At 35.2% G+C, this 27,809-nt stretch overlaps 1 protein-coding gene across 1 annotated transcript in view; it reads left to right on the top strand.

The window, feature by feature from the left end:
* Positions 1-27,204, top strand: part of OTOGL (otogelin like) — a 93,972-nt gene extending 66,768 nt beyond the window's left edge. The window contains exons 38-58 of the mRNA XM_053978312.1: positions 258-435; positions 1,314-1,456; positions 2,512-2,535; positions 2,676-2,768; positions 3,392-3,581; positions 7,196-7,410; positions 8,445-8,586; positions 8,931-9,116; positions 9,640-9,852; positions 10,691-10,795; positions 11,107-11,214; positions 11,598-11,699; positions 12,956-13,060; positions 13,149-13,189; positions 14,176-14,239; positions 15,190-15,368; positions 15,716-15,820; positions 16,634-16,753; positions 18,176-18,221; positions 22,408-22,487; positions 24,953-27,204. Of these exons, the coding sequence (XP_053834287.1) occupies positions 258-435; positions 1,314-1,456; positions 2,512-2,535; positions 2,676-2,768; positions 3,392-3,581; positions 7,196-7,410; positions 8,445-8,586; positions 8,931-9,116; positions 9,640-9,852; positions 10,691-10,795; positions 11,107-11,214; positions 11,598-11,699; positions 12,956-13,060; positions 13,149-13,189; positions 14,176-14,239; positions 15,190-15,368; positions 15,716-15,820; positions 16,634-16,753; positions 18,176-18,221; positions 22,408-22,487; positions 24,953-25,153 (2,640 nt within the window). The 3' untranslated portion in view covers positions 25,154-27,204. The remainder of the gene's footprint in view (positions 1-257; positions 436-1,313; positions 1,457-2,511; positions 2,536-2,675; positions 2,769-3,391; positions 3,582-7,195; positions 7,411-8,444; positions 8,587-8,930; positions 9,117-9,639; positions 9,853-10,690; positions 10,796-11,106; positions 11,215-11,597; positions 11,700-12,955; positions 13,061-13,148; positions 13,190-14,175; positions 14,240-15,189; positions 15,369-15,715; positions 15,821-16,633; positions 16,754-18,175; positions 18,222-22,407; positions 22,488-24,952) is intronic.
* The last annotated feature ends 605 nt before the right edge of the window (positions 27,205-27,809 follow it).

Genomic DNA, 27,809 nt, shown 5'->3' with positions numbered 1-27,809 from the left:
TGTACCCTCAATGCAGAATGCTTTACATAGGGTATTCCACCAAAGATGGATGGAACAGGAATGGTGCGAGTGAATGGACATGTATCATTGTCACTGGTTACAACCACACAAAGTCAAGTCATTCCAAAATAACTGGTGAAGGGCAGGTAGATGTGCTGATTCTCTCTCAGAGCTGGGGGATGGACAAGTCATCTCTTGGACTTCATAAGGCCAATGAAGTTAAAGTTGACTCTGTTTGTTTTTTCCTTATGTGACAGCCAAGATACCTCGAACCTGTTGACAAATGTAGCCAGTATGTATGTGTTAATATGGCTTGGATGTTATACAATCTTTCAAGGAACTGCCCTAAGGATGTGCAGAAGCCAGATTGTGGTTTTCGAGGAATGCCTGTTCAAGTTAACACTGACAGCTGTTGTCCAGAATGGGAATGTCCCTGTAAGTCTCTCTTTTATTTTTAAATAAAATATGGAGCCTTGATCTGTAAATGTCAAGTAATAAATTAAAGGGTTATTACAATGGGAATATGAGGTTAAGTACTGGAATTAATTAAAAATAGCTATTCATCAGCAAAGCAGAATAAAATATACTGAACATTTTGGTACCTTTGAACTGACATCCTGGAGAATGAAAATATTTTTCTTTTTTAATGAAAACATTGAAATGACATCTCCAGCATGAACACCAGTATTTTTCAGCTGAGACTTTTCAGAATTTTTATCAGTAGAAATGTTAAGATTTCAACACTTTGTGAAGAAAAAGAAATTAAATACTAGCTTTTCTGAAAGACAGAACCCCCATATTTCATTTAGCTCTAATTGCAGTTTTTATTCATGCTTAGACACTGCAGAAACTGGCAGATGAGCCTGCCAAGGGAACAAAAAGGCTAAAGAGAAGTCATATTTAAAACCTTGCAGCATCCATGAAACCAATATTGCACTTTATATTTTTTTCAAGATAAGACAGATAAGTCCCTTGTCAGTATCTGAAAAAAAGAAAAAAACATATATTTTATCTCACATCGTGCATATTCATTGACCTTGCCTGTAAAACATTGACTTAAGTAAAAATTTTCACCAATTTAAACATTTTTCCCTACCCTGGGCACACAGAAGCAGGTTAAGGTATTTCCACTGAGTAACCTAAACATTTCATTAGGCTTATGGCTCAGTATGTTGTCTGCAGAACAAAGTAATCTATCTATCTATCTATCTATGAATGTATGTGCAAAAGCAAATAATGCTAGAACTGAAAGTTTTTAGAAATGCCCGGTATTTAGTTTTGTGGTAACCTCATTAAATGACAGTTTTTTTTAGGTCAGTGTTCTGTACTGTCTGAACTGAGTGTTATTACATTTGATGGAAACAACATAGCCCTCTGTAATATGGCTTCCTATATTTTAGTCAAGTTACCAGGAGAAATGATTGTTGCTCATATTGAAAAATGTCCTGCTAATCAGGTAAGGTTCTTGCATTTATGAAATAATTATACTTGTTCCTTGAATTTTTTTGTGTTATAGGTTTGAAATTATGCAAAAATATTTCAATTAAGACTTATATATAAAAGCCACACTCAATGAAAAATACCAAGTTATTTAATTTTCAAGAAGAATGCTTAATAATGTTGTCTAGATAAAAGAATTTAATCTTGAGTTAAATAATAATTGTTGTGTTATAAGGAAATTCAAATGTAGATGCCTTTTAAATTATTAGAGGTGATATAACTTCTCAATATGCATCTCTCCTTTCAGGCTCTCCACACAGAAGTGTTCTTGTAACCTTGAATTTATACTTTACAATATGGTCAAAATAGTAAAATGTTTTTAATAGTCACAAAATATGTTTTGTAGTTATTTTAGAAAAGTATTAATGAGTTTGTGATGAGTTGTTGTTTGTGGTTGTCTGACTCTCTGCATTGTCCACAGAGGGGATCCAACTACTTTATTTTTAGACTGCCAGTTTAGGTCAGGTCAGTCTCATCCTTAGAATCTGTACATACATTTCCTTTGCATTGACCATAGCCCTAATTTGTGCAGGCCTTGAGCAGCTGTATTGAGTCCATCTTCAGTTTGTGGATAAACCAGTCAGTGATGAGGGGCTTCAACAGGATTCTTTCTTTCCCATCTCTTATTTATTCTCACAGGGCAACTGTACACTTGACCTTTAAGACTGTTAAAGGTAACAGTCTTGCATTGTTTTAGATGTTTTCTATTAAATTGCTCTCTCCTTTCCTGGTTGCGGTCTAGAGGTGGGAATGCAGAACACATGCAGATGAGCTTTAGAAGTCTGTAGTTCTTTAAGAAATATAATTTGAAATGACCTTTCAGCATATGCACTAAATTAGCTGGAAAGTGTGTATTTTGTATTATTTATGCAGAATATGTTAAATTAGTTTAATTATTTAGCTGATTGTAGAAGAATATTAAAGACAAAGAAAATAGTAACTTATTTTTGCTAAATAAAAATGCTGCTCATTATTATTGTACTTCTAATTTATTTTTCATGTTTATTCCAGAGTGCAAATTCAATAAGAAAACTAGTAAGTACTTGCTTATTTTGCTGATTTTAAAATGCACTAATATTAAAAAAACATTTAATTAATACAGAAAATTCCAATAAAACTGGCACAGAATTAGAAAAATAATAGTAACTAAATTTCCTTGTCACTTTTCTTTCAAGGTGCCACCTGCAAACACTTCAGGGCTCTGTTTTAAGAAATTAAATGTCACAACACACACTTGTCAAATACTTATCAATCGTTTAGCAAGAAAAGTAAGTATATATCAACAGCGTGTGTATTCTTAAAAAATAGCTGGAGAGCTGTTCTGTTGTAGAATGTGATAAATCAGATTTAAAATAAAACACTACAGGATTAGGATTACTTTTGCAGATTAGGTTCCAAATAATTCATGGTGTACTAGAGGCAAAACAAACAATTTACATTTCTGGTACCATGTTTCACTTAAATGTCATTTTTCCATGTCACTTTAAAGTTCTTTTGAGATTTTAATGAAGCTTCAAAAGCATTTATGCCTAAGACTATACTTCCAGAAACCCTTGAACCCTAGAAGTGAAAAATACTTAAGCTACTTTTCTTGCTAGTCAGTAACAAGTCACAACAGATGACTTTCAATAATTGGAATGAGGTTTTGTTTCATCATATGATATGTGATAAATAAGATTTATTCTTTCCCTAATTACAAAAGATTTTTTTTCCTCATGCCTACTTCATTTGCAGTTTTTGGAAGTGGCATGGGTGGGAAACTCTCTAAGCACTGTGACTGTTATGTGTGGCAGAGGCTGTGAAAATAGTATTTTGTTTTAAAATAGAAATACATATAAAATACATCATTGCAGTCTGGCTTTATCTCTAAAATGTGTTTGGTTTATTTTAGGTAGTTGTGGATTCTGTAATTCAATCATTACCGTTTTCAAAAGAAGGACTGAGTATTCAGGACACCGGTGCAATGTATGTGGTTAATACCCCAGCTGGTATTAGCATCAAGTGGGCTCATGTTACAGGCATCATAGATATACAGTATGGATTGCACTCTAACTCAACGAGGAAGACAGAAGGCCTTTGTGGTGAGGCTATGGTGGCAATTCTTTTCGTATTCAATAACTTACCAATTGAAATTTGCAACTCCCGTTTGTGTCTGTGACTGTGACCAGCTGTCCCTATAGTTCTCATTGTGACCCTCATTAACTCTGCTGGCAATCCTATGTGAGAGCCTCTGAAATACTATTAATTAATTAATAATAAATTAAGCATTCTGTTTGACAGCACTGTGTGCTAATAGAGTACTTTCCAGACCAAGTAGTGATCAGCACATTGTATCTAAATAACTTCTAAAAAATTTACTTATTTCTTTTATTTATTTCTGCCTGTTTTAAGAGTTTTGCTGAAGCCAAGTAAAGAAAAAGAAAATTTTTAGTGAAGAAGTGGCTGCTAAAGAAGTTCAGGTAGTGATAGTGTATTTCAGTGATTATGGAGGCAAGAATAACTGTCTGATGTTAGCAGTGGTAGCTTATTGCTTTGGAAATACTGACACAAATTGTATCTTGGGAAGGGTCCAAGTCTTGTGAGGACAGTGAATTAAGAATCTGATTTTAGACCTCTTGAGGCTGGGTCTAAGGTCTAAAACTATACTGAGGTATCTCAGTCTTGAATTACAATGATAGTAAATGTAGCATGTTTCAAGTTTACCTGAAGCCTTTTTATAACTTTGCCAGTATGAATGATATGGAAAAGTGTAGGCAGATGATTAAAAATTACTTTAATTTTATCATAAATATTCATTTTCTCGTGGTTTGTAATTTTACATAATGTACTTCTGTCATGGTTGGACACTGGCGCAATGCCAGCGTCCCCATGAAAATGCACCTTTTCTAAATAAATGCTGTGAGATGTTATCAGGAACAGAGCAGAGCAGGCCTAAGCTTAATAATAAAGGAAAAAAACTTTATTAAACTACTACTAATACAGAAAACACATAAACTAAATCTAGGATGAAGACTTTTTAAACTACCCCTCCTCCTCCCAATTCTAAAAACACCTAGCCATGAAACATTACCCGGGATTCTTGATCAAACTACTACTCTTCAGGTAATCTATACTCAAACTATTAAGGGAGAGAGAAGTCTCTCTTGTACTACAGACCCCCAGGAAACACAGCTGCCCCCCTGTGTTTCCCTGTCACACATGGCAACCGCCCGGAAAAAAAATCTGCCAGTGTGACACTCTCCATTCTATGTCACAGTGCTCTCACCACTGTGCATGGACAGACTGCTCATAGGGCTCCTTTAAGGATGCTTTGCTACAGACCCAAAGATACAACAGTTCAGTTTCTCATCCTGGGACTACAGTCCCCCCCATTTTCCCCTGGGGCTGAGGGGTCCAAAAACAGGACTCATCTTCTTCCTGAAGACAGAGGGTATCACTATTCTTTCTTCAGTTTTCTTCGTTTCTCGCCATTCTTGTGCTGCTCGAAGCTGAAACAGGTCTCTTTGGGTCACCACTGCATTTCCCTAAAATGCAGTCTCTATTGCAGGAGAGTTTGGTTCAGTCTATGGCTAACAAGAAAAGTCTAGCCAAAGCTACTTCATCATCTCTTCCCACCTAAACATTTCTTCTTCTAACATCTCAGTTCCCGGACTATCTCTCTTTTACTACAAATTAAGGAGGAGTAATACTTTTAAAAAGCCCTCATTTCCTGGAAAGGGTTAAAAGTTCAGACTCCCTGGACGGCTGATATCTCAGTCCGGTGTTTCGCCTCCCACGCTGGCCGTCTCCCCCCCTCTCTTTCTCCTCTGCCGGCAGATTTCCAGGTGCCGCCAGGCTCTCTGTCTCTTTCTCTCTTGGGGGGGGGCAAAGGCATCTCTACTTCTCTCCACCCTTCCGTCCACAGGAGCTGGCTTGGCTCCAGACCTTCAGCCCCTCGGCTTACCCGGACAAGGCCGCGTGGCTTCCCCTCCCCCACCCAGCCTGAGGCCGGGCAGGGGAGGTCTGCACTCTCTGACGACCGGAACCAAAAGAGAGAGTTCTTCTGGGAGTTCTTGCTTTTAACCTCCTGTGTTCTCAGAGGCGTATCCATACTTTCAGTGGTCACTCCAGGTGCCAATATCCAAACCTGACCACTGATTGGTTTGACCCAACTTCCTGGAAAAAATTCACTTCCATGTCAAACCACGACAACTTCATATTGAAAAAGAAAATGAACTTCTTATAGTTTTTTAAACTGCTATTAGTTTTAAAAGCAAGCAGAGCAATTCAGATATGCTTTAAGTGTAAATATAAACAAATCAAGTCTTTAAAATCAGTTGCTGTCTTCTGCTTGAACAAAACAAAAGTTCTCCTAAATCTACTGAGAGAAGGTGAAGGCTGGCCCTGCATCTTTTCCCAGTATCATGCCGTCTTCTCTATGTATGCTGAATGAGTGGGACAAGATGAGGTCAAACGTAGAGAGAACTATAGAATAGTTCTTCTTTGTGTCATCAGAACATAAAGAGGAAGACTATGCAGACAAATCCAAACTTAGCTTAAAATGTTGCACTACCTGATATTTTGCAGTAAAGTCAGAAGTTTTCTTTAGTGCTTCTTTCCTGTCCTCTGCTGTCTGTTCCTGTCTGGGATTTTGCAATCCCTTTCCTCTCATACTAGAAAAAGTTGTGGGACTATGTGGTAAATTTGCTTTATTTTTAAAGCTATATTGATTCTGCAGTTCTGTAGCGTGGCCTTACAAATTCTAATGCCAGCAGTTTGTGATCTGTGGCAAGAAGCAGAAGAGCTAAGAATACTGGAAAGTGGTGCTACTGAAAAACAATTCATATTTAAATGCCATCTTCTGTATTTCTCCATGCTGTCTGGAAGAATAGCCTGCCACACCAAGCTAGTCCAGTTCTAACAAAGGACCCTGGAGAGCATCAGGCTGCAGGGCTGAAAACACGAGGGCAAGGGCTTAGGGTGTGTTTGACAGCGCAGAAGGAAAGGGAAAACAAGAAAGGAACTTTGCCTGGTCAGTTCCTGAGATGGAAATCAGTATGAAGATTAAAGTTTTGGCATTACTCACTTGTTATGTGCTTAAAGAGATCATATATTTTAATTTATGTGTCAATAGAATAATGAATGACAATGAATGCCAGGGGTCTGGGAAGGTATTTTTTTACAGTGGTTTTGTATTAATAACTTGAGTAAGAACAATATTTTCTCTAGATAAAGCAATTTGTTCATCAAAAGATTCTTTTAATAACTTCTTGCACTTAGAATGTTCAATTAAATCTCAATACAGTGTGAAATCATCAGTGATGAGCAATTCATCTCAAAACCATCTACTATTATTCCCAAGGAACTGACTGCCATTCAGTAGAATGAGATCAGAATCTAGCGCCATGTCAGTGAATTTGTTACACTCAACAGCACATTTTGGTAGCAGTTTTTCTCAGAAGTTAATTTTTGTGAAAGGTACAATGAATTGTATTGTATGGTCTACTTGTTTTACTAAGCCATTGAGCTGAGAACTCAAATCACAAGCAGGAAGATGGAACTACAGTGGACATACAGCTGCTTTAATTTATATACTCAGGTGACTGATTTTCACAGGTCAGCCTGAAGCAGTGTTGATCATAACTTATCAGGTCGCTTTTCTCTCCCAAATGAAGGCATGTCTGTGTGTCCTTTGAATATGATGCTCTGTCCCTAGGGGTTTGTAATGGAGATCCTAGTGATGACCTGAAAATGCAAAACATGACCATAATTACAAATATGGAGGAAATTGAAATGTTCATCAAGAGTTGGGAAATTGAGAAATCGCTTGATGTAACAACCAGGAGGCCAGTAAGAAACTGTACTGAAGATAACTGCACATACTGTATGGAACTGTTAAAAAGAAGCATTTTCATCCCTTGTCACAAAAAAGTGAGTATGAGGATCAGAAAAATAATATAATAGTTGTATAATTAAGAAAAGAGTGACTGATACATGCACATTTTTCATATTTTGCTTATTTTTATGATTTGACAATGGAATGGGTGGCTTTAATACCCCTGTCATGTTGTCCATTGTAAACACACATCTATATTGATCCCTGTACTATAATGCTGTTTTTAAAAATTACTTAATGGGCATTTCTCAAAGGAGACACACTGGATCATCATGTCAAGATAAACACATTCCAGAGATGTTATTTTTATTAAATGCTTCATGTGGATCAATAGAACAGAAAGCCTCATGCTTCTGCTGCACATAACAGCGATTCATGCAGCTGAAGACTTATTGGACTAAAGAAATTTCCAGTTAAAATATTTTGACATAGTCAATATTACGCTAACAATTTTGTAGCATTTCTTACAGAAATCATTATAATTTTCTTCTACAAACTGTACTTTCTCATGGGGATATAGCTGTAGCATGCAGCTATAGAGGTGGGTAGACCTCTATAGATTGCTAGAGGTGGGTAGTGCAGCACAGCTACTTTCCAGAACAGAAAATGAGGAAGCCCCAGATCTCTGAGGTCTGACTTTCCCGACTTAATTAAAAATAAAAAGGGTTAATTACTCAAGTGGCCCTTTCTTTCTGAGAGATAGATGTGTAAAATAGGCTATCAGGTTCTATAGGCACAGAAACAGAGTAATAAGTAATTCATTCACAGCAGGATTGGTACAGCAGCAATGTTTAGTTGAGATTGTTCACTTTTAGTTGACAGGGCTATGCTGAAAAGTTCTTTAAAGTAGTGTGACTCATTAGGACTGCATTCTCTGTCTACTGGTCAGCATAAAAAATTCTGGCAGTTTAAGTTTTGCAGAATGAGTGTTCTGACAAAAAAGTTATTTTTAAATTTAGACACTGCTAGTGATTTTTTTCCCTTGTGGCTGTATTCTCTTAGTTGCTGATTTATTTTAGTTACAGAAAGTCCTTATACTTGTTAATTCCCAATTTCAATATGTTCCTAGGTGTCACCACAGGAATTTTGTGAGAAGATGTGGATCAACAGTATTAATTTTTGGAACTATGAGTGTGATGCACTTTCTGCATATGTAGCATTATGCAACAAGCACAACATCTGTATTAAATGGAGGACACCTGATTACTGTTGTAAGTAGATTGCCATATTCTGTACCCTTATGTGGCTTTACTGATGACATTTTTTAGTGATTAAGTGTTTAGTGATAAGTTAAAATTCTATTTCTTTCTATTATTCTTGTAAGTAACATCTCATCACAGCATTGGTAAATCAGAGTACAAGTTCTTAAGATGGGAATACATTATTTAGTCATGAATGAATTTTAATCTCAATTGAATCAGTTGCCTACCTAAAGTACTGTTTAAAGTATAAATGTGTGCTTTCTGTGCTAACTCACTTGTTATTACTACCTATTTAACCAATGAAATGCTAAAGGAATACAGAAGCACTCAATGTCCTTTTTTATTCATTGCAGCATTGAGCTGTCCTGAGGGCAAGGAATACCAGCCTTGTGTGCAACCCTGTGAAGCCAAGACATGCTTGAATAAATGGTTCTATGAAGATTCTGCCTGTTCCTATTTAAGGGAAGACTGTGTATGTAAAAATGGCACCATTCTGCATAGAACAGACTCTGACCTCTGTATACCAGAAGAAAAATGTAGTAAGTACAGTAAGACAGAGTAGTTTTGCACTTATGGTAGTATTAACAGCAGTTATATTAGCAGCTCATGGTAAGAGATAAGCTTAAGTTCTGTGTTGGTCCTCAGTAAATATGAATCTGGTAAAGGGCCCTTCAACAGAGAGCCTACCTTCTTCTCAAGCTACAGCAGTTTGTGCTTTCAGTTAACTTGGCTTTAAGGGCCAGTGCTGATATACCTCTGTTGGGTGAAAAGTGATGGTCATTCTTCTATACCTCCCAGGCTTTCCTGTCTTGAAAACTTTGGAAAGAATAACATGGGCAGGTTCTGTCCCTTGCCCTCACCCACTTTCACCCATAGAAAAGCATTTGTTCCTTTGGGGCTTTTAAAGTCATCATCCTTTCTTGGATTCTTTCATTGTAATGCTCCACAGCCATATTATTTTATGCAATGATTTTGCTATGACTATGCAAGTCATAGCTGCTTGAAGGAAATGGGAGCTGTCTGCTTGTTGAAGGGATAGAATGTTTTTTTTTTTTCTTCCAGCATGTACAGATAATAAAGGACAACCCCACTCTGCTGGGGAGATCTGGAATGGGTCCATGAGGGGGTGCTGCATGTATGGCTGTTTAGAAAATGGAAGCATTATTGCTGTAGAACCTGAGTGCAGTGAGGATCCACCACCAGTCTGTGAAAGAGAAGGGGAAGTTCTATTCCATGTCATTGAAGAGAGAGCTTGCTGTCCCAAGAAAGTTTGTGGTACGTACCACACTTGTTTTCTGTAACAGAAGTATAAAATAAGTGCTTCACATTCACAGGCAGCTGACAAACTTTAGATTCAAGGTAACATTTTTTATAATTAATTTTCAAGTACTTGTGGCTGGTTGGGCCAGGAATTGAGGCTTCTATTCTTTATAAGAATTATTCACTGAAATAATTTTTTTCTTAGAAGTCCACCAGTTAAACAAAAATTCTGTTAAAAATTATTTTTTAAGCTCTTGCATGGAATTTAATAATAAATTGATATATATTCAATGATAGAAGTACCTTGGTATTTGAGGTCATTGTCAGAGATTGCTTGCTTTTCTTTCTAGTGCTTTGATGTGATGAGCAGTGTCCTCTGATCTACTGCTGTTTCCCAGAAGCTGTTTTTTGGGAGCTGATCACTCAATACTAATATTCTGCATATCCATGGTTGTTAAGAAAAAGAATAAGCTTGTTGCTCCAAAAACATTAAGCAAAATATATTAATTTCTTCATAATGTCTTTAAGGAAAATAACATACAGTCCAGATGATGTAGTGCTTTTACATACAAGATGCCTGTAACCAATGCTGTATTGTCCATTTGGTCAAGGAATATCAGTGGGACATTATAGTTGGCTTCATGCATAGGGAGCAGAGCAAGTAAATACCAGTTTTATGAGGGATATAACTGCTTGCTTGGGTTGAGCTCAAAATGATGGTATGGAGTGAACTTTAAGCTGACTTGGGCTGCTCGTTTTGTGGATCTTTGTATTAGATGGTATAAATAGCCTGAACTATAGGACTTGAACTTGTATCTGTTTAAAGACATCAATATTGTTTTTTATCCCACAGAATGTAACATGTCATTGTGTGATGCTGTTATTCCAACATGCAAACCCAATGAAAAATTAGTGGTAGGCTACCACCCTCTGTCCTGCTGTCCACAGTACCGATGTGGTAAGGGAAATACAAAACCACAGTTAGTGGAAAGTTTTCCATACTTGTATTATATGTTGGAAGAAAATTTGCATTACAAGTTAACAGATTGTTAACAGAATGGGACACTGTAAATAGCACCAGGCAATGATGTATGTTTTCTTAAACATTCTCCAGTATTTTTTTTTTGTCTTTGTCTCTGTGTTACTTCTGATTTACAGTCAGTTTGGGGTATTTTGTTTTACTTAGCACATGAAGAATATATTTTCTTTATATTTTTCATATTGTTTCAATGACTTCTTTTAAAACCGTTTTTGTTTCACATCCTACAGAATGTGATCCTTCAGTTTGTTTTAATGCCTCCCAGCCTGACTGCAGAGAAGATCAGTTTATTGTTGAAGCAAAACAGGAAGATCCCTGTTGTTTCTCTCATCTCTGTGGTAAGAAGCCTCTAATATCTTTTATGGAGAGCTAAGGAATAGTTGAGTATTTACAAAAACAGACTGTAATTCTAAAATAAATAACTCAAGGCAGGAATTCTTGGAGTGAGATTTCACACAGATCTGGTGTACTGGAGCATCATTATTCTTGAATAGGGGGATTTTTTTTTTTCCAACATAATGTTGAACATCAAAAACTTTGTTTAGCTTTGTTTTAGCTTTGTTTAGCTTTTATATCCATAAAATCCTTAGAAGTTCTGTTATCTGAGTAACAAATGCAGTATTGCCTTTTATATAGTCTATTAGATGGAATTCACATGCACTAACTTTTTAGTATTTAAAACTTTTTACATGTCTCTTTTGCTTTTTTTTTTTTAATTTAGTTTGTGAATCCTGTATTGAACCTGTTCCCTTGTGTAGTGAAGGGGAAATTCTCACTGTAGACATTAATACCATACACTACTGTTGTCCTCATTACTACTGCGGTGAGTGTAGCTGTTGTGAGTTTGATATGTCACCAAATTCAGTAAAAATGACAGTGCATGCCTGTGCAGGGATTTGTTTAGGTTTGGCAATTAGAGTGGGCTTCAGGTATAAACTGAGAGATTGAAATGAGGATGTAGAGGTACCAAATTTGACAGAGATTCAAAGTTCTTGGTATGCCCAATGGCAGTCTAACAAACCTAGTCAGTGGAATCTGGAGAGGTTATTCAGTTCACCAGACAGAAATACGGTTATCTTCACAGTGATTTAAATACCAGTATATTAATGTGGGACTGAATCCCATCCTTGGAGTACAAATATACAATTGTTCATATATTAAAACACGTTTAATAAAACTGCTTCTATGTTGGTTTTCCTCTGTTGTACAGTTCATTAATTTAGGCAGTATCTTAGCACTTTTAGTTCCTAAGGGAAGGAGTAGACCAAGGGTTTCAAATACTGCTGGGTTGACTACTTTTCAAACAGTGAGCAGGCAGAAGAAAAATATTTGCAGTGTAACTTAGTCCTTTTCATAGTCTCATAAAATACATAAATTGTGCTATACATTTTAAAGTAACATCTATAAGTATAACTGCTTAATTTAGATTAATTTTCATCCTATTACAGTCTTTCAGGGTAATTTCAAGTAATTAAATTACCTTCCACTAAGTTTGGAATTTAGCAATGTTTACTTCAGTTGTTTCTGTATTTTAGTCCTTTCCCTTTCCTAGCAGTTTTACCCAGGTGAAATTTTCTGCAAAGGCCTTTGGCATTTTTCCCCCAGTTATGGCACGGAGAAATTTAGATCTTAGTGCATGATCTTTCACAGTTGCAGAAAGCTGCTTCTGATAAGGGAGACAGTATTTTCTTATTAGCATCATACCTGGAGGGCAGTTGCTCCCTCTTATGTTACAGAAGTGCACTTTACAGTACATATCAAGTCTATGTTTCCCAAAGAATATGGTTTGAGTTGTCTTTGGTACTGGTTATTATCTTGAGTAACTCTGAAGTTGGAAGAATATTAAATGATTCCTGTTTGATGTTCTCTGAAAATTTAAACATGTTCTAAGACAACTAAAATCACTTTTGAAAATTTTTGTTTAGTTTTTCATTCCAAGTATAGTTCAGATGCTTAAGAGACACAATAACATTTATATAAAATAGCCTTATTTTTTAAATAGTTTATCAAAATTAATGTAAGCTGGAAAACATGAAGGAAAGTTGAATAAATTCTCATATGTTTTTTCCCCTCGTTTAGTTTGTGATGAAAATCTTTGTTCTGAGCCTCCTATGATTTGCACAGATGACATGACACTTGTGAAGGAAAAAATACTTGGGCAATGTTGTCCAGAATGGCACTGTGGTAATTATTGCTTTATTCCTTAGTCACAACTGTTAACCAAAACTAACAGTTAGCTAATTGATTAACACAAATTTCTTTATCTCCTCAGAATGTAGTTGTGAAAATGCTACCATGCTGACCTGTAATTTGGTAAGTGGTGTCTTTTAAATACTGTTAGTAATGATGTTGAACTGTCTTACTCCTCACTTTTACACTCCTTGTTTCAGTTAGTTGTAAAGAGCGAATAGAGACAGGGTGGGATTGCCCTCCAGTCCCAGTTCAAACATGCAATTCCAAGTGTCTGCATAGTGTTGTCAACCATTCCTCAGAGAAATTTCACTTTGTGTGTTGTAAGGTGGAAAAAGAAAAAAGCAATTGTAATTTTATCCTGTTCAGTGTTGACATGAAACAATATGCTAGTAAGGCTTTCCACATAAATAATTCACATTTAAAAAATAATTAATGAAGTATAAGCTATATGATTATATGTATCATCTGAAGAAATGTGTCATTTTGTTAATAATTTATACTTTTGATTAAAATGATTTAACATTATTGAATTTTGCTGTTATGAGAAATCATAAATATTTTGGTCCTCATGTAGTTTTTCATAATAGGGACTGTGATCTGGAAAATAATTATGAGTGAATGTTCAAGCTCCCATTAATACCATAGTGACCATATTTTCCTTATCCAATGCCTGACGTTTTTTCCTCATGTGAAGACAGCATTAAACAGAACCCAGGCAAATAGGTTTAATGTAAAGTCTATTGAGGAATTTTAGATTTAAATAGCTTTCACCTATCTTTCGGAAGAAAATACTTAGAAGGCAATCTTTTGCTAATATATTTATTATAGAAATAACTTTGTATCTCAGGAAAAAATGCTGTTTATTGACTCTGCTACTCTATGCACCCCTACAGAAAATGAAGTGCTGTTTTCTGTTTTAAGAGATAAATACACTGAATAACTCTGAATGTGCTACTGTTTCTTGAGTACATTGCAATTTTACTCTTTTATGAAACTAGAGGTGGAAGTGATGGAAGTAATATTTTACATTTTTAGAGAAAAATTGTCTGTGTAGCACTACATTTAATTGTGCATGACTTTGCAAACTTTTATCTTTCTGTACTCAGGGAGAAGTTAAAAAAATAGATAGCAGTGTTTCCAGTGCTTGTGGATGCACTCACTACATTTGTGGTAACTTTTTCATATTCCTCATTGTTGTGTTTTAGTTTTTAGCTAAAAGGGTGTGCAAAGAAAGCAGAACTAAGGTCATTACCACCTTCTCAAATGTAAATGCTCTTTTATCTTAATTTGATGTGTGTCTATCTAGTTATGCAATGATACTCTCTTTTCTGAATATGGTACTTTGCCTGATAACCCATCCATTTTGTGTCTATTCTGGCAGAGTGTGGGAGTGTTGTAGAGCTGCCCATGCTTTCAGAATCAGATACAGTCTCTCTGGTGAGAGACAAGTAGGAAACAGGCTGTGAACGGTAGCTGAGTGTGAGCAGGGCAGCTGCTCCTAGTCCACTTTCGACACAAATGGGACAACATCTTGCACAGAGCAACAGACCTGCTCAGCCAGCACAAGAGGACGTAGCCAGTCTCCAGATCTGCCAGTCTCTGCTCCCTTCCCTCACTCAGCTACCCATCTAGACTAGATTTCAGCTGCACTGTGTATGGGGGTGCTGCAGCTAGCTGCAGTCCTGGCAGCAGCCCAGGCTGAACTGCCTCCAAGAGCCAAGCACATATTTATGGTACAGCTTGGGCAGATTACTGGCCCACAGGTATTTGCAGACAGAGTAGTTTAATTGGCAGAAAGGCTACATTTTGTGATGTGCAGAATAGCTGAATGTTAAATATTAGAACACTTTTAAAATAAGAACAACAGACTTCTTTTACTTCCATAGCAGGAACACTATCAGTTTTAGGCAGTTTTGCATTTTGCAGCATTTTCTAAAACTGAATGATCGTTCCTCCCACTCTTGTTTGGTATTTAAAACCACAAACCAATCAAGTCTAAAATATAGAATACTTTTGCAATGAATAGGAATTTGCCCCACTTCTGTCATACTAGTGGTTCTGTTCATTTGTGTCATGATACTTTTTTCCCCTCTGGTAACATCTATTTCTTTTGGTTTTAGAGAAGGATGATGTGTGCATCTTCCAAGAGGTCACAGTACTGAATCCCGGACAGTCAGTGATTCAGTACCTGGATGGAGACCTTTGTTACACTGTGCAATGTTTACAAGAAAAAGATCAGAACACAGGTTACAATGCTATGCATTTCACAATGATGAACTGTTCCCAGCAATGTGAAGCTGTGAGTATTCTTAAAATACAGGAATGATGCAATTTGTGAACACAACTGCACAACTAGGATGAAAGTTTTAGTGAAGAATTTTGCTAGTCCTGTTTACTTAGCAAGAACTTGAGAATTTAGCAGTGATTATGTGTATCTTGTGTCTACACAATTATTTTGAGAGGCAGTTTCTAGCAGCCTATGTAAACAAATCTGTCTAACTGTCCATCCATCCATCCATCCATCCATCCATCCATCCATCCATCCACTGTTTTCCTTGGTGTTTTTAATTTCAGAAATCAAAGAATTTCCATATAATGTATGTTTTAAAAGTACTAGTTTGTCTTTTTCCTTTCCTTTCTTCCCAGCATCAAGTATATATTCCTTCCTTCAGTCACCATACTTGTTGTGGTACGTGTCAAAACGTGTCCTGCTCTTTTCATACAGAGAATGGAACGCTTATTGTGTATGAAGTAAGTGCCTCTGAAGAGAGATAAGAAGTAACTGCAATGATACAACAGAAAGGAGTCTGACAGGCATTTCTTAGTTAACTCATGCTGTCATTCTTGCTTCATACTTCCTTACTGCTGGTTAAACGCTTAAGAGATTATTAATGATGTATGATTGGAAATGAATGTCTTTGTCTAAAGACCTGCCATTTCACACATATAAATATCTTATTGCTTGTAATATTTCCTGTGAAGATCTGCAAATGTCATCATTTACTTAAGGCTGGATATGCTCTAACTGCAGAGCAGGGTTCAAATTGTAACTCTATATTAGGTACTGTGATTTAGATGTGTTGAGAGCTTCTAAGCCTACATCAGGACTTCTATGCCCCCCTCTTCTGAGGGCCACTCTTCTCTTCCTGCTAGTTACTACAGAAAGGAAAAGTGCAAATTGAGGCTCTGGGGTTCAGGATTTTGATGGTATGTTCCAGCATCCACATACACAGAAATTTACATGTGGCCGTGACTTGGTTCATACTTCCAATTGATTTTGGAGCAAAAGAAATTATTGAACTGGCACAAAGTCCTTTCATTCTGTGGTAGGACACCCATGTTCAGCAACCATGCTGGAGAGGAGAGCCATGGCTCCAGGGAGGAGTAGCCTCTGGTAGTTAGAGGATGGTCTTTCCTTTTTGCCACCCACAGGTGGTCTGCAGCAGACTTTCCACTCCAGTAGATGCTACAGCATGAGGGCACTACTTTTATAGACATTTCAGGTTGGGGATAAAGCTGAAGTGTTTTGGCTTTCCTAACAAAGGCTTTGTTTTATATATTCAGGAAGGAAGCACCTGGACCTCCAACTGCACCAACTACAAATGTGTAAAGACTACTGCAGGGGCTATTGTACTGGGGTCAAGTGTTGTCTGTCCCCCATTTAATGACACTGATTGTACAAAGGTTTGTACTTTGGGTAAGGTAAGTGACAATAATTGCTCTGGAGTTTAGCTTACACTCCACAATGCAGGCAAACTTCATGCACTTTCTTTAAATTTAAAAAGTGGTAAGTAAAAGCATGTAAATGAGCAATTTGCAGTCATTTGCCATACTCCTGTTTTCTTTCCAACTGACAAAGTATCTGTGAGGAGTGTAAAAGTTTGGCTTGGGTATTGTTGATGACTGTTTGTGGAATTGGAATCATGCATGACATACCTCTATAAAAAGTGCTAATCACTATGTCTCACCTTATTTTGGAATAATACTTTGCCAAGTTCATAGAACACACACAATAAATAAATCAGATCAATAAATCCAAAAATTGATCTGATTTATTGCTTTGAAGAACATGTGTTCTTCACAAAGATTGCATATTTATTTACAGTTTAATTTCTAATTTAATAATTATCTAAATTTATAATACTTGTAAAATTTTTCAGTTGCAGTACATTCTATATTTAATATGAGCTACAAATAATAATAAATATATATGTAGAAAGGGTAAGTACCATTGCTGCCTTGACTACAGATTATACATTTAGTACTAGTCCTACTTATCCCTTCCATTTGTTTAAAAAAGTTCCTATTTCTTCCAGCTTTGAAGAAGGTATTCTATTTAAAAAATAATGCCTATACTACTTTGAGTTAATACTTGAGTTTCTTCCTTGGAACAATTCTGACACCATCTATTAGGTTAAGATTTTTAAGAGTGGAGCCCTAAAATTAACTTTCTGAATCAGTCTGACCTGTTTTTGAGAGACGCTGAAATAGGCTTGAGCCAATCGCTGAGAAGAAAACTTTTGTCACAGGCAGTTCAGGATAATTCAGGAATATTTGAGTTTAAGTGTTCTTTTAAGAAGTTCTTGAACAACTTATTCAATGTAATGAGGTAAAAAATATATGCTGGCATAAAAGGATAGAAGCTGAAAAATGTCTGTCTTTTGTCTGTTGTTATCCTAAGATATTATTAGCAATAGATGGCATTTATTTATCTTCTGTAGTCTGCTTGATATGCAGATCTGGGCTACTCACACGAATTTTTGAAACTATCCTAATAAATCCCCATGGTGGGGAAATAGATGGTAGTAGATGATATAAAAAATGTGCTTATAGAAACTAAGTGACTTCTTCAAAGGAAACTAGATCAGATGTCAACTGAACAAAATTGAACTTCTCATCAGTGATGAATTAATTTTCAGTTTCAAAAGCTGTAAAGAATTTGTGAAACAAACCTTCAGCTGGTACATATCTCTGTAATTCTGTTGATTTAAGTGGTGCTACCTTGTATTAGTTTGATATCTTTAAAATGTGGAATGTATTGAGATACAATTTCCCTTTGCATTGGGCCCAGACTTTTTTTGCTATATTCTTCTTTTATTTTCCTAGAATGGAGGAATTGTGCAGACGTATAATGATGGCTGCTGCAAGACCTGTAAGTGATGAAGGCTGCAGTATGTGCTAGTTTGGCTTTGGTTTTGGAGGGCTTATATTTTAACCTCAGTTGCTGGGACCTAAAGAGGGAAAAAGCATGCAGTTCCCCCTACAAATCAAATAAAATTGTTGTAGTTCCTAACTACTCTTATTAAAAGATCTTGCTTAATTTGGCTGCTGACTTGGTGATTTTTAACATTATTGTTCTGGAGTATAATCAAATCTCTCCATATATAACCCATGGAAGATTAAAACTGTCTCAATTAAAACAATTAAAACATTCTCTTTATCATTAAGTTGGCTCTCAAATAGTGCCTATATGATCTTCACCTTAAAAGACAAGAATTTTTCCTCTTAAAAGTGATTCCTGATTCAATGACATTTTGCAATACATCTTCAAACTTAGCAATTTATTCTGTATCCCTAATATGTATTTTTTAAGTCCAAAATACTGGGATGTTTTTTATTAAATCCTGAATGAGGAAAAATTAGAGTAATACTGATGATAGCAATGCTTGTATAAAATCAACCTTTTAATATCTTGTAATACATTCACATGTTCTGTGTGTAACTTTAAAATATGATTAAATGTGACTCAAGATGACATAAAGGTTTCACAATTTATGCAGTTTTAAAAAGATTGAGAACAAACTGGTTTTCTCTGCAGTTTTGAAAAAAAATTATTATCTATTTATATAATTATGCATATATATATAATACACTGTTTTGTAAAACTAATTCTGTAGAGCAAGGACATGTTCAATGTTATAGAAAATCTTAACCCTCTGTTTTGGCCTTTTTTGTGTTCAACATTAGAGAAAAAGCAAATTAGTCTTTGGAATGTTTGTATACAAACCTTTACTTAATATTATTGAATAACAAGTTGCAGACTTATAACTATGTATTACACAGTTATTATATAAAACTGAAGTGCAATATATTGATTATAATTTGGAGAAATAAGAGGAAGTAGTGATATTTATAAAATACAGAACAATACCAAGTTTCCAAGCTATGTGAGTCTTAGAAAGGAAACTGCAAATATTGTTGTTCCATTATAACCAAAACATAGAAAATTAATGGTATTTTAATGCAACAGAATATGTTTTATTATTGAGAATCACCATAGAGAAGTAGCATACCAGTACTGTACTAAAATCTTATTAATCAATAATCTTTCTCTCATGATATAAACTGTGTGAAAAAAAAATCTGCCCCCCACACCCCCAAAAAAATTAGGTTGTCATTATTTAGAAAATTAGTCTTAAAATTATCAAAATTATTGACTGCTAGTTCTCTGTTGACCAGGAAGATTTATAATTTTGGCCATATTCTGTGGCCTCAGGAAAGGCATTGTTATACTTCAGAAATACTTGCTGAGGTGGCTGCTAAAACTGCCAGATATCATTCATAAAATTAAATGCTATTTTTTCTTATTTTGTTTTATTTTTAACTAAAAGCATGTGCTGTGTGGTGAAGCAGTTAAGATAAGAGTACTTATGAATAGAGCTTGCAACACATTGGGATTTTATTGGGAGCAAATAAATTTTCTGAAAGAGCTTGATTTAATGCATGCAAAGTGAGTGCATATATTTAATTCTTACCTTGCCATAAACAGACTAATTCCAAAAGTTTGGTATAAAAGGAAGCATTCCAGTTTTGTGTTAATCAGGAGAGTAATAAAGTATAGGCCATCTTTACTGAGACTCGAAGCAGCTGCAGAGTTTCTAAATTGTAGAAGACAAAGAGGAAAGCTCATCATCTTTTGCTAAAAGAAAAATTGCAGTTGGCAGTGTAAGAATTAATGAAGTATCGTTTATACAGAAATGTTTTTATTTCATGAGAAACTTCTATTCCTAATGATTCTGCCAGGTTCTGGATTGGGTCTATTACCCTTTGCCATTAGTCCAGTAGTGCCTACTGATAGTATTAATTGTGAACCAGGTATTATTTTTAATAATGTATTTTCTTTCTTTCTTTTTTTTTTTTTTTTTTTTTTTTTTTTTTTTTTTTTTTTTTAAATAATATAAATACTGCTTGATATGTGTGTCATAGCTGTCTTCATTATTGGATATTACCATGCAGTTAATGGTTTTGGGCCTGATACTGACAGATGCTGATCCTCTGCTGGCCTCCCAAATAAGTGGTTTTCTAAAGCCTGGTTAAGATTCAATGCTCAGCACCTATCAGAATTAGGTTCATCCATTTCTGGTATATGCTGTTGATGGTTATTCCTGCTGCTCATTGTTGAAACTGGTTTTATCACATGAACTTACTGTATAGGGTAGTTTTAATAAGAAATGTTACTTAAAAAAAAATCATAATTCTGAATAGTGTTACCAAGAGATTATAAATCAGATCCCAAGTCTCTAAATTTAATGATGGAAATCTTTTTCCCTTCAAATAGATCAATAGTGTATATTACTGTCTGGTCTCACCTTTGCAGATATGGATTTATGTTGTATTTCTTCTTTGTCAAATAATATGTTTTGCAGAGTTACGAAAGTATTGAGGGCAGGGGTGGGGAGGGGGACATAACACATACAATCACAACCCCATGGCAACACACACTTTTTATGCCAGATATTACAGAATGTTACAGGACTGTTCCAGTACACTCATAATTCTTTGCTTTTTAGGATAGATGAGTCACAAAAATTCCTTCCTCAAATGGGGAGTGAGTAATCAAAGTACATCTGATACTGAAATGCAAATCTTTACAGTTCAAGGTTAAAGAGAGGAAACTCTAGCAGCAGAGCTTTCATAAGATACCCGCATTTTATATGCTGAAATGTTAGATATACATCTCTATATGACTTGTAGCAGTACAAAGATTGCACTGTCTACATATAAGCTGGCAAACACTTTCAGATTGAAACATCACAGAAAATTTTTAAGTGTTTCTGAGGAAGGAAAAGCAAGATGTTATAGTCTAACAACTTCTCTCATACAGTGATCTGCTAGTTCAGTAACAGAATTTTGTTTGATTCTTCAATGTACCTCTTAAAATCTAGCTGTAGTCTGCAGCCAACTTAATTATTCAGTACTTAATGGAGCTGTGGTTGCAGAATATCTTGGCTACTCAGAGATCATTTATCTTATAAAAGTGTTCTCAAGCTTCTGGGGAACAGAAGAGTTGTTTTTCTGTATGCCCAAACTTGAAGGAAGGTCAAGAAACTATTGAATAGTGCTTATTATTTTATATGCTGTATGTCCAGAACGGTTGCACAGCAAAACTAACAGTTCATTTTGATGGGTAGTGGATGAGGAGATCTAAATAACTGCTGTTACGCAGATAGTAATAATGGTCTGATACAGAGTGAAGCATGAAAAATTGTATGTTTAATTGTTTCAGTATAGTATTATGACTTTGACTATGTTTGAAAAATGGCTTTTCACTCTCCAGCTTTATTTTTCAAATTAAAAAAAACTCAAAAGCCTCCTATCAATATCTCCAAGACTGAATACAAAAATTCAGTACTTCCCTCATCCTAGATCTGATATATGCTGACCTCATTTGCTACATGCTTCAGATCTGGTGATAAAAAGTGCACCATATTTAACAAATAAATGTATGTCTTCAAAGCTTCCTAAAAGGACATATTTCTAAAAAATATATTGAAATAATATAATTCTATTTATTTTTTAGTCATGAAAAATAGCATGAAGTTTATAATCACATTCACACCTTCACCTTCTTAGATGTTAAGTTTTGATAAGTTTTTAAAAGGCAGGATCAAAATCCTATTTGCATTCAACATTCCCAATAAAACAGAATTAATTCTAATACTATTAAAAATTGGGGATACAATAATTTTTTTTCTAATTGCTTATATTTCTCTTGCCATACATGCAATTTAAAAACGTATTCATAGTTGAGTAGTATATAGTTTATAGTTTTATAAACTATGAAGCGTATTCATAGTTTAATGTTTAAAAAATTTGTATAGCTTATTTGGGGCATTTGATGCTCATATGTGCCGCCTAAAAATAGGTAATACTGCACAGCACCTATGTATTAATATATTATATTTAAAAAGAAAATTGTAGAAGCAATAATTTATGGGTGTACATTGATGAAAACAAAATATAACTATTTAAATTATCTTAATATCTTTAATTTTTTTAGAAGCTAATACATTACAGAAGACGTATTGATTTAGTATGCATTTTTTGTATTTTATCAGGCAAAAAGGAAGAAAGGATATGCCAGAAAATGACAATCAGGACAACCATAAGAAAAAATGACTGTATAAGTCAAAGCCCGGTAAGCATAAAATTTCAATGCTGGGCCTATGGCATGACAAACCAAGCATTAGAAAGTTGGTTATAGCTAACAACAAGCAACAAAAAAATGCTGCTTTCTTCTCAAAGGCAGACCCTTGACTCCAGAAATGTTATCCTACCATAAATGGAGTAAAACTAGCTATTTCTGTTACTGAAAGACTGAGCCCTACCTGGAGAAACATCTGGCTTCAAATGAAAAATACTGACTATAATTACTTAAACTAATGAAGGCACCGAACTCTTTAGCATGAAATAATATCCTGCTCTAAAAAAGGAGCAGAAATATTTCAACTTAAAATGTGATGAAACACTGCTGCATTCCTCTTTGAAGACTTTTATGTTCTGTCTTCTCCCTCACATAGCATAGGTTTCCGTGTCATAAATTCATAGTGCCATTTATTTATGGGTCTGCTTAAAGCATCTTATTTCTCAGCTTTGGTGTGGCCCAATCTACAGACCCCAGGACATTTCTGAGCAGCAAATGTGCTACTCATGTAGCACTTGGAAGGGAAGCAATTGACAAAGTATCTCAAGATTTCCAAAAGGCCTCTTGCCTCTGGCAAGATTCTGTTGAGAACCTAAGCAGTCATTAGGGAAGAGGTAAAATGTCATCATATGTTAAAGGCCATCCTGATAGAAGGTCAGTGGTGACATGTTCAGATTTTAATTGTAGGAGTGCATGGCGTATTTATTTAGTTTTAGAATGATTGATAATGAGGGACCATAAATATAGAGATAAAATTAGAGTAATTTGCCATAGTTAAGAGATGAGTCTGGAGAGCTTCAGTGTAACTTCAACAACCTAGGGTAAGAGACAGCAATACAACAACATAAAGACATCGTATAGACCAAATAAAGAGTATTAAAATGAAAGATTTAATCAAACCTTATAGATTTTTTTAAGCCAGGTGTAAAGATCCTTGCCCTTTCATCCAGTTCTGTGACTATCTCTTCTCTCCTGCAGACAAAAAGGCTAAAAGCTATGGCATTCAGGGCAAATGGATAGGCAGTGGAAACAAGCTCATTCTAGTGTCTTTTACTAATCAGTGCTGCAGTATGAGAGAGGGCTCTGTTCAGCTGTGGTTGCTGCAGAACTAAAGCATTCAGAGAGGAGCAACAAGAATGTTGGCCAGGTCATGTCTTGAATGGCACAACAAATGAAGCCTTCCTTTTCATCTTTCTATTATAAACTCTATCTTTTCTTCCCTCTCTACCCACCTTCCAAAAAGACCTACCACCATCCCACCTTTATCTGTATTAGAGCCACCTTTCCCAGTATCTCCTTGTTCCCAATTTCCTTGGTGGCTGCACATCCTTCACACAGTCCAGATTCCCTTACCCTTCACACATAAGTACCTCCAGATTTTCATGTCCTCATACCCTAAACTCCTCTTCCTTTCCTCTCCAGCTTCCCCACTGTCATTCTTTTTCCATCATGTGATTTTGGCCCATCAAATGGTGGTATCTGCTGTGACTGGCTGGGAACTACATATATGTTCTTGGCCAGACTACTACTGTCAAACTTTGGATAGGGCTGAGCATGATTGCATTTTGTAATTAATAACTGGGATTGCTAGTGCTTAGGACAGTCTTTTTTTACTCCTGTCAAATCTCAGGAAATTTCAAAGTTGTAAGAGTAATCTTTTAGTCTAATTTGTATGGGAATGAGATGTTTCATCAAAGGCTTGGGAGTAGCTCAAAGCATCTTTCATATGCCCCACCTGCAGAAGAAATCAGATTTAAGTCTGTCACAAAGAGAACTAGACCTTGCATAGCCATCCTTGATTTCCCAGCATTTGAATTCTGCTTAAGTTTAATTAAAATATATTTTTTCTTTCTGTCAACATATCAGCTAGGAAAATTATTCACATTATGTAACAGTGAGAGACAGCATTGCTCTGGTGAAATCTAGAGCACAAGTAATTTTCTAGCTTGTATGTGCCTTAGCTGGTTTGTTATTGCATCTACTTTTTGGATATATTTCTTTGAGTGATAACACAGCCCTCAGTCACAAACAGTATAAATAACAAAGGGAAAAGCTTTTGCACTGATATGCCTTTTCTCTTTCAAGAAGAAAGATAAATTCCCTTCATTTTACTTAGAAGAATTTAACTTTTTATCAGTGAACATGAAATAGATGTGGATTCAGCTGTGCTGTTCCAAAGTTATTAATTTGTAAATGGGGATTCAATCTTGGTATCTAAAGCACAAAGTTGAAACAAAACACATGATTATGCAATAAAGAAAAGTTTAATTTAAAAAATAATTTAAATGTGGCTAAACTTAGAATGAATGAATTTTAGAAGATAAAATAATTTTTAAGACCAGAGTCCTTTTCAAGTATAAAAATGGGTTTAATCACAAAGAAGTTTGAAGTGCAATATTTTTAGAATAAAATTTGAGATTTCTAGTTTTAATTCTTATTTTCTTTTATTTTACTCATAGGTAAATGTGGCTTCTTGTGATGGAAAATGCCCATCTGCAACAATTTTCAATGTCAATATTGACAGCCATCTAAGATTCTGTAAGTGTTGTCGAGAAATTGGAACACGAGTCCTGACTGTGCCCTTGCGCTGCTCAGGAAATGGCACTGAAATTATGTACGTCATTCAAGAGCCTATAGACTGCTCATGCCAATGGAACTGAACGTTGCTGTGGACATGATTTAGCTTTCACCAGACACAGTTTTTTGGTCATGGATGAGTATAGTATTATGCAGGGAAGTAGAAAAGGCATCAGTTATGCTATAATGTCATTTTTCTCAAATTTAGCAGAGATGTTGTTTGTTCTTCAAATTGTCCTTGAAAATATTGGCAAGAATAGAGAGAAAAACATAAATCCTTTTGAACAAGATGTAGTTTATCCATCATTTATTTCTACTCAGTGGCTTTCTGATGAGGTGGTGTAAAAAGCTGGTTAGTATTTCCAGTGTTTTAAAATTTTGGATCATGGCTACCTATAAGACTTGAGAATTTCTCAAACCATTTCTCAGTGGTTCATTTACTTAGAGGCCTCCAGTTAAAAACATCACCAGTCCTATGTTTAAATGGGAAAGAAGCATATTAGGATTTTGCAAATGACTGAATTAGTTTATTTTAAAAATAGTAGGTTCAACTGGAACATTTTTTACCTTGCTCAAAAATCTATCTTTTGTGCATTAAGCTGTTGCCAACGATTGGATTATGCTTACACTGTAAGTCACTGAGAAACAACATGACTGTGATCTGTAAGTACTTGTAGGAAATCTCCAGAGTATATAGCAGAATCATAATATCTTGAAACCTTAGACATATTTAATTTTAATGTATATTATAAATATGAAGCATGACTAGACAAAAGCTGAAGAGTGATAGCTTTTGTGCATTAAAAGTATATGAAAGCCATTTCTGCTATGAAGGTTTCCACTTTATATCCATTTTTTAAATTTTCACAGAAAAGAAATTGGCTCTTTGCTAGTATAGAATAAGATTATATGTATATATATTTATTAAAAGCCCCACAATACTGCACATTTAAAGTATTCATAATGGGTTTTGTCTTTGTTTTCTAGTCTAAAGATTCATCTTCAATATATTTTTAAACTTTTTTTTTTCAATACAGATATTTAGACTATTGCCTGAATTTAGGATTCAAAATTTTTGAGTCCTGGAAAAAAAAGTCAGGTAAAATAAATGTTTTGAAGGACTTAGGTGAGTTATTCATGCTCAATCAAGCTGTAAATACCCATGATTCAGCACCTTAAGGTGAATATCATCTCCCTTTTTCTCGACATACTACATAACCTGCTTTTAAAAATAAAGGATACAAGTTTAGTCTTGTTGTTAGGAGATTACTTTGCTTTATAAACTCACTGAATAAAAATTATATTAATTATGACAGTATTTTCCTTATCAATTTTCCTTTTAACTGTGTCAGAATTGAAATTCTTGTCTAAAAGTTTGAAAATCTTCTGACAGTTTTGATTTCATCATTTAATTATGAAAAGGTTGGATTATCACATGGGTTATTACAGTGAAATATATGCAATTAAAACTGCCTTAAATTCCAAGGCTATTTTTCTACTTTGTGTGACAAATCTTTAATTGTTTGCTACATTCAGATTGATGGCTTATAAGGAAAAATAACTTATACGGAGAAATCTGTCATTATTACAAGACTCATCTACTCATCCCTTTCATTAAAAATAGTGATTTGGTTTAAAAATTAAGTAGCAAACCATTGTAAAGTATTAGCAAAATATTTAACAATTATAAAAAATTATCAACTAATGATCAAAATAAAGTGACACTTTGAGAAAGCCTATCCTTCAGCTGCATGTTTTTATAAGGCAGATATTCCAGGGCCTAGAACCAAAATATTCTCTGATTCTTCTGTCAGAACTTGTGCATAGAAACTTTTCATGCAGGCAAGAAATAGAAGTTAAATCATAGTCATAGCGGTAATGCTGGTGTACTTGTACGGCAAATTAAAAGACAACTTTTAAAAAAAACCCAAACTTTTGATTTTTTTGAGATAGAAGTAGGTATCCCATATTTGCATTAAGAGATTTTGGCCCAAATCTACTTAATGAATTTAGCATTTGATAAAAAGGAAGCTCTCAAAATATAGAATTTTTCAATATAATAATTGAACATTTTCATTGAACAGCTGTGGCCTTTTATAAGCCATGTAAGCCATTTGCTTTTCTATGATTTAGAACTGTGTTTGTAATTGAAAAGAATTTAATAAACATTATTTTGCAGAGTGATAATAAATCAGTGTTGATGCAATTCGTTAAGCTTTGCCACTAAGATGAATGCTAATGCAAAACCTTAGGAAAGCCTGGAAATTAGAAAAGAAATTATTACTAAAATTAACTCTATGAAATACTGCAATAAGATAAATGCTATTAAATTTTTTTTTTTGCCGCTTAGATAATTTGTTTTTTAAATGCAACAATCAGTAGGGACTGTGTCAGGATTCTCCCTGAAACCTACAGCAAAATCTTACATCTGCTAAGATTGTCTTTCATTTTGCAGTTAAACATCAAACTTGGGCTGCTTTGGCTTTGTCAGAAAGCAAACATCTATTAAAACCCAGGAACCATCTCCTGGAGGGCCACCCAGCCCTTTTACCTCCAGGAAGGTGACACTGGCAGGATGTGATGTGTTTTATGTAACGTGAATGAGCCCTTGCAGGCCTTGCACCAGAGAGAAGGTTTGAATGAGCCTGCAATGTGGCGGGACTGTTCTGCTCCAAATGTTTACTCTGTCTGCAACCTACATGTAACCACATATGCAGTTTATGGTTCTGTCTCGTCTTT

This window comes from Vidua macroura, chromosome 5 (genome assembly GCF_024509145.1).
Source record: "Vidua macroura isolate BioBank_ID:100142 chromosome 5, ASM2450914v1, whole genome shotgun sequence".
In the NCBI taxonomy this organism is placed as follows: Eukaryota; Metazoa; Chordata; class Aves; order Passeriformes; family Viduidae; genus Vidua; species Vidua macroura.
The sequence above is the reverse complement of the archived record's forward strand: the minus strand, read 5'-3'. Positions and strand labels throughout refer to the sequence as shown.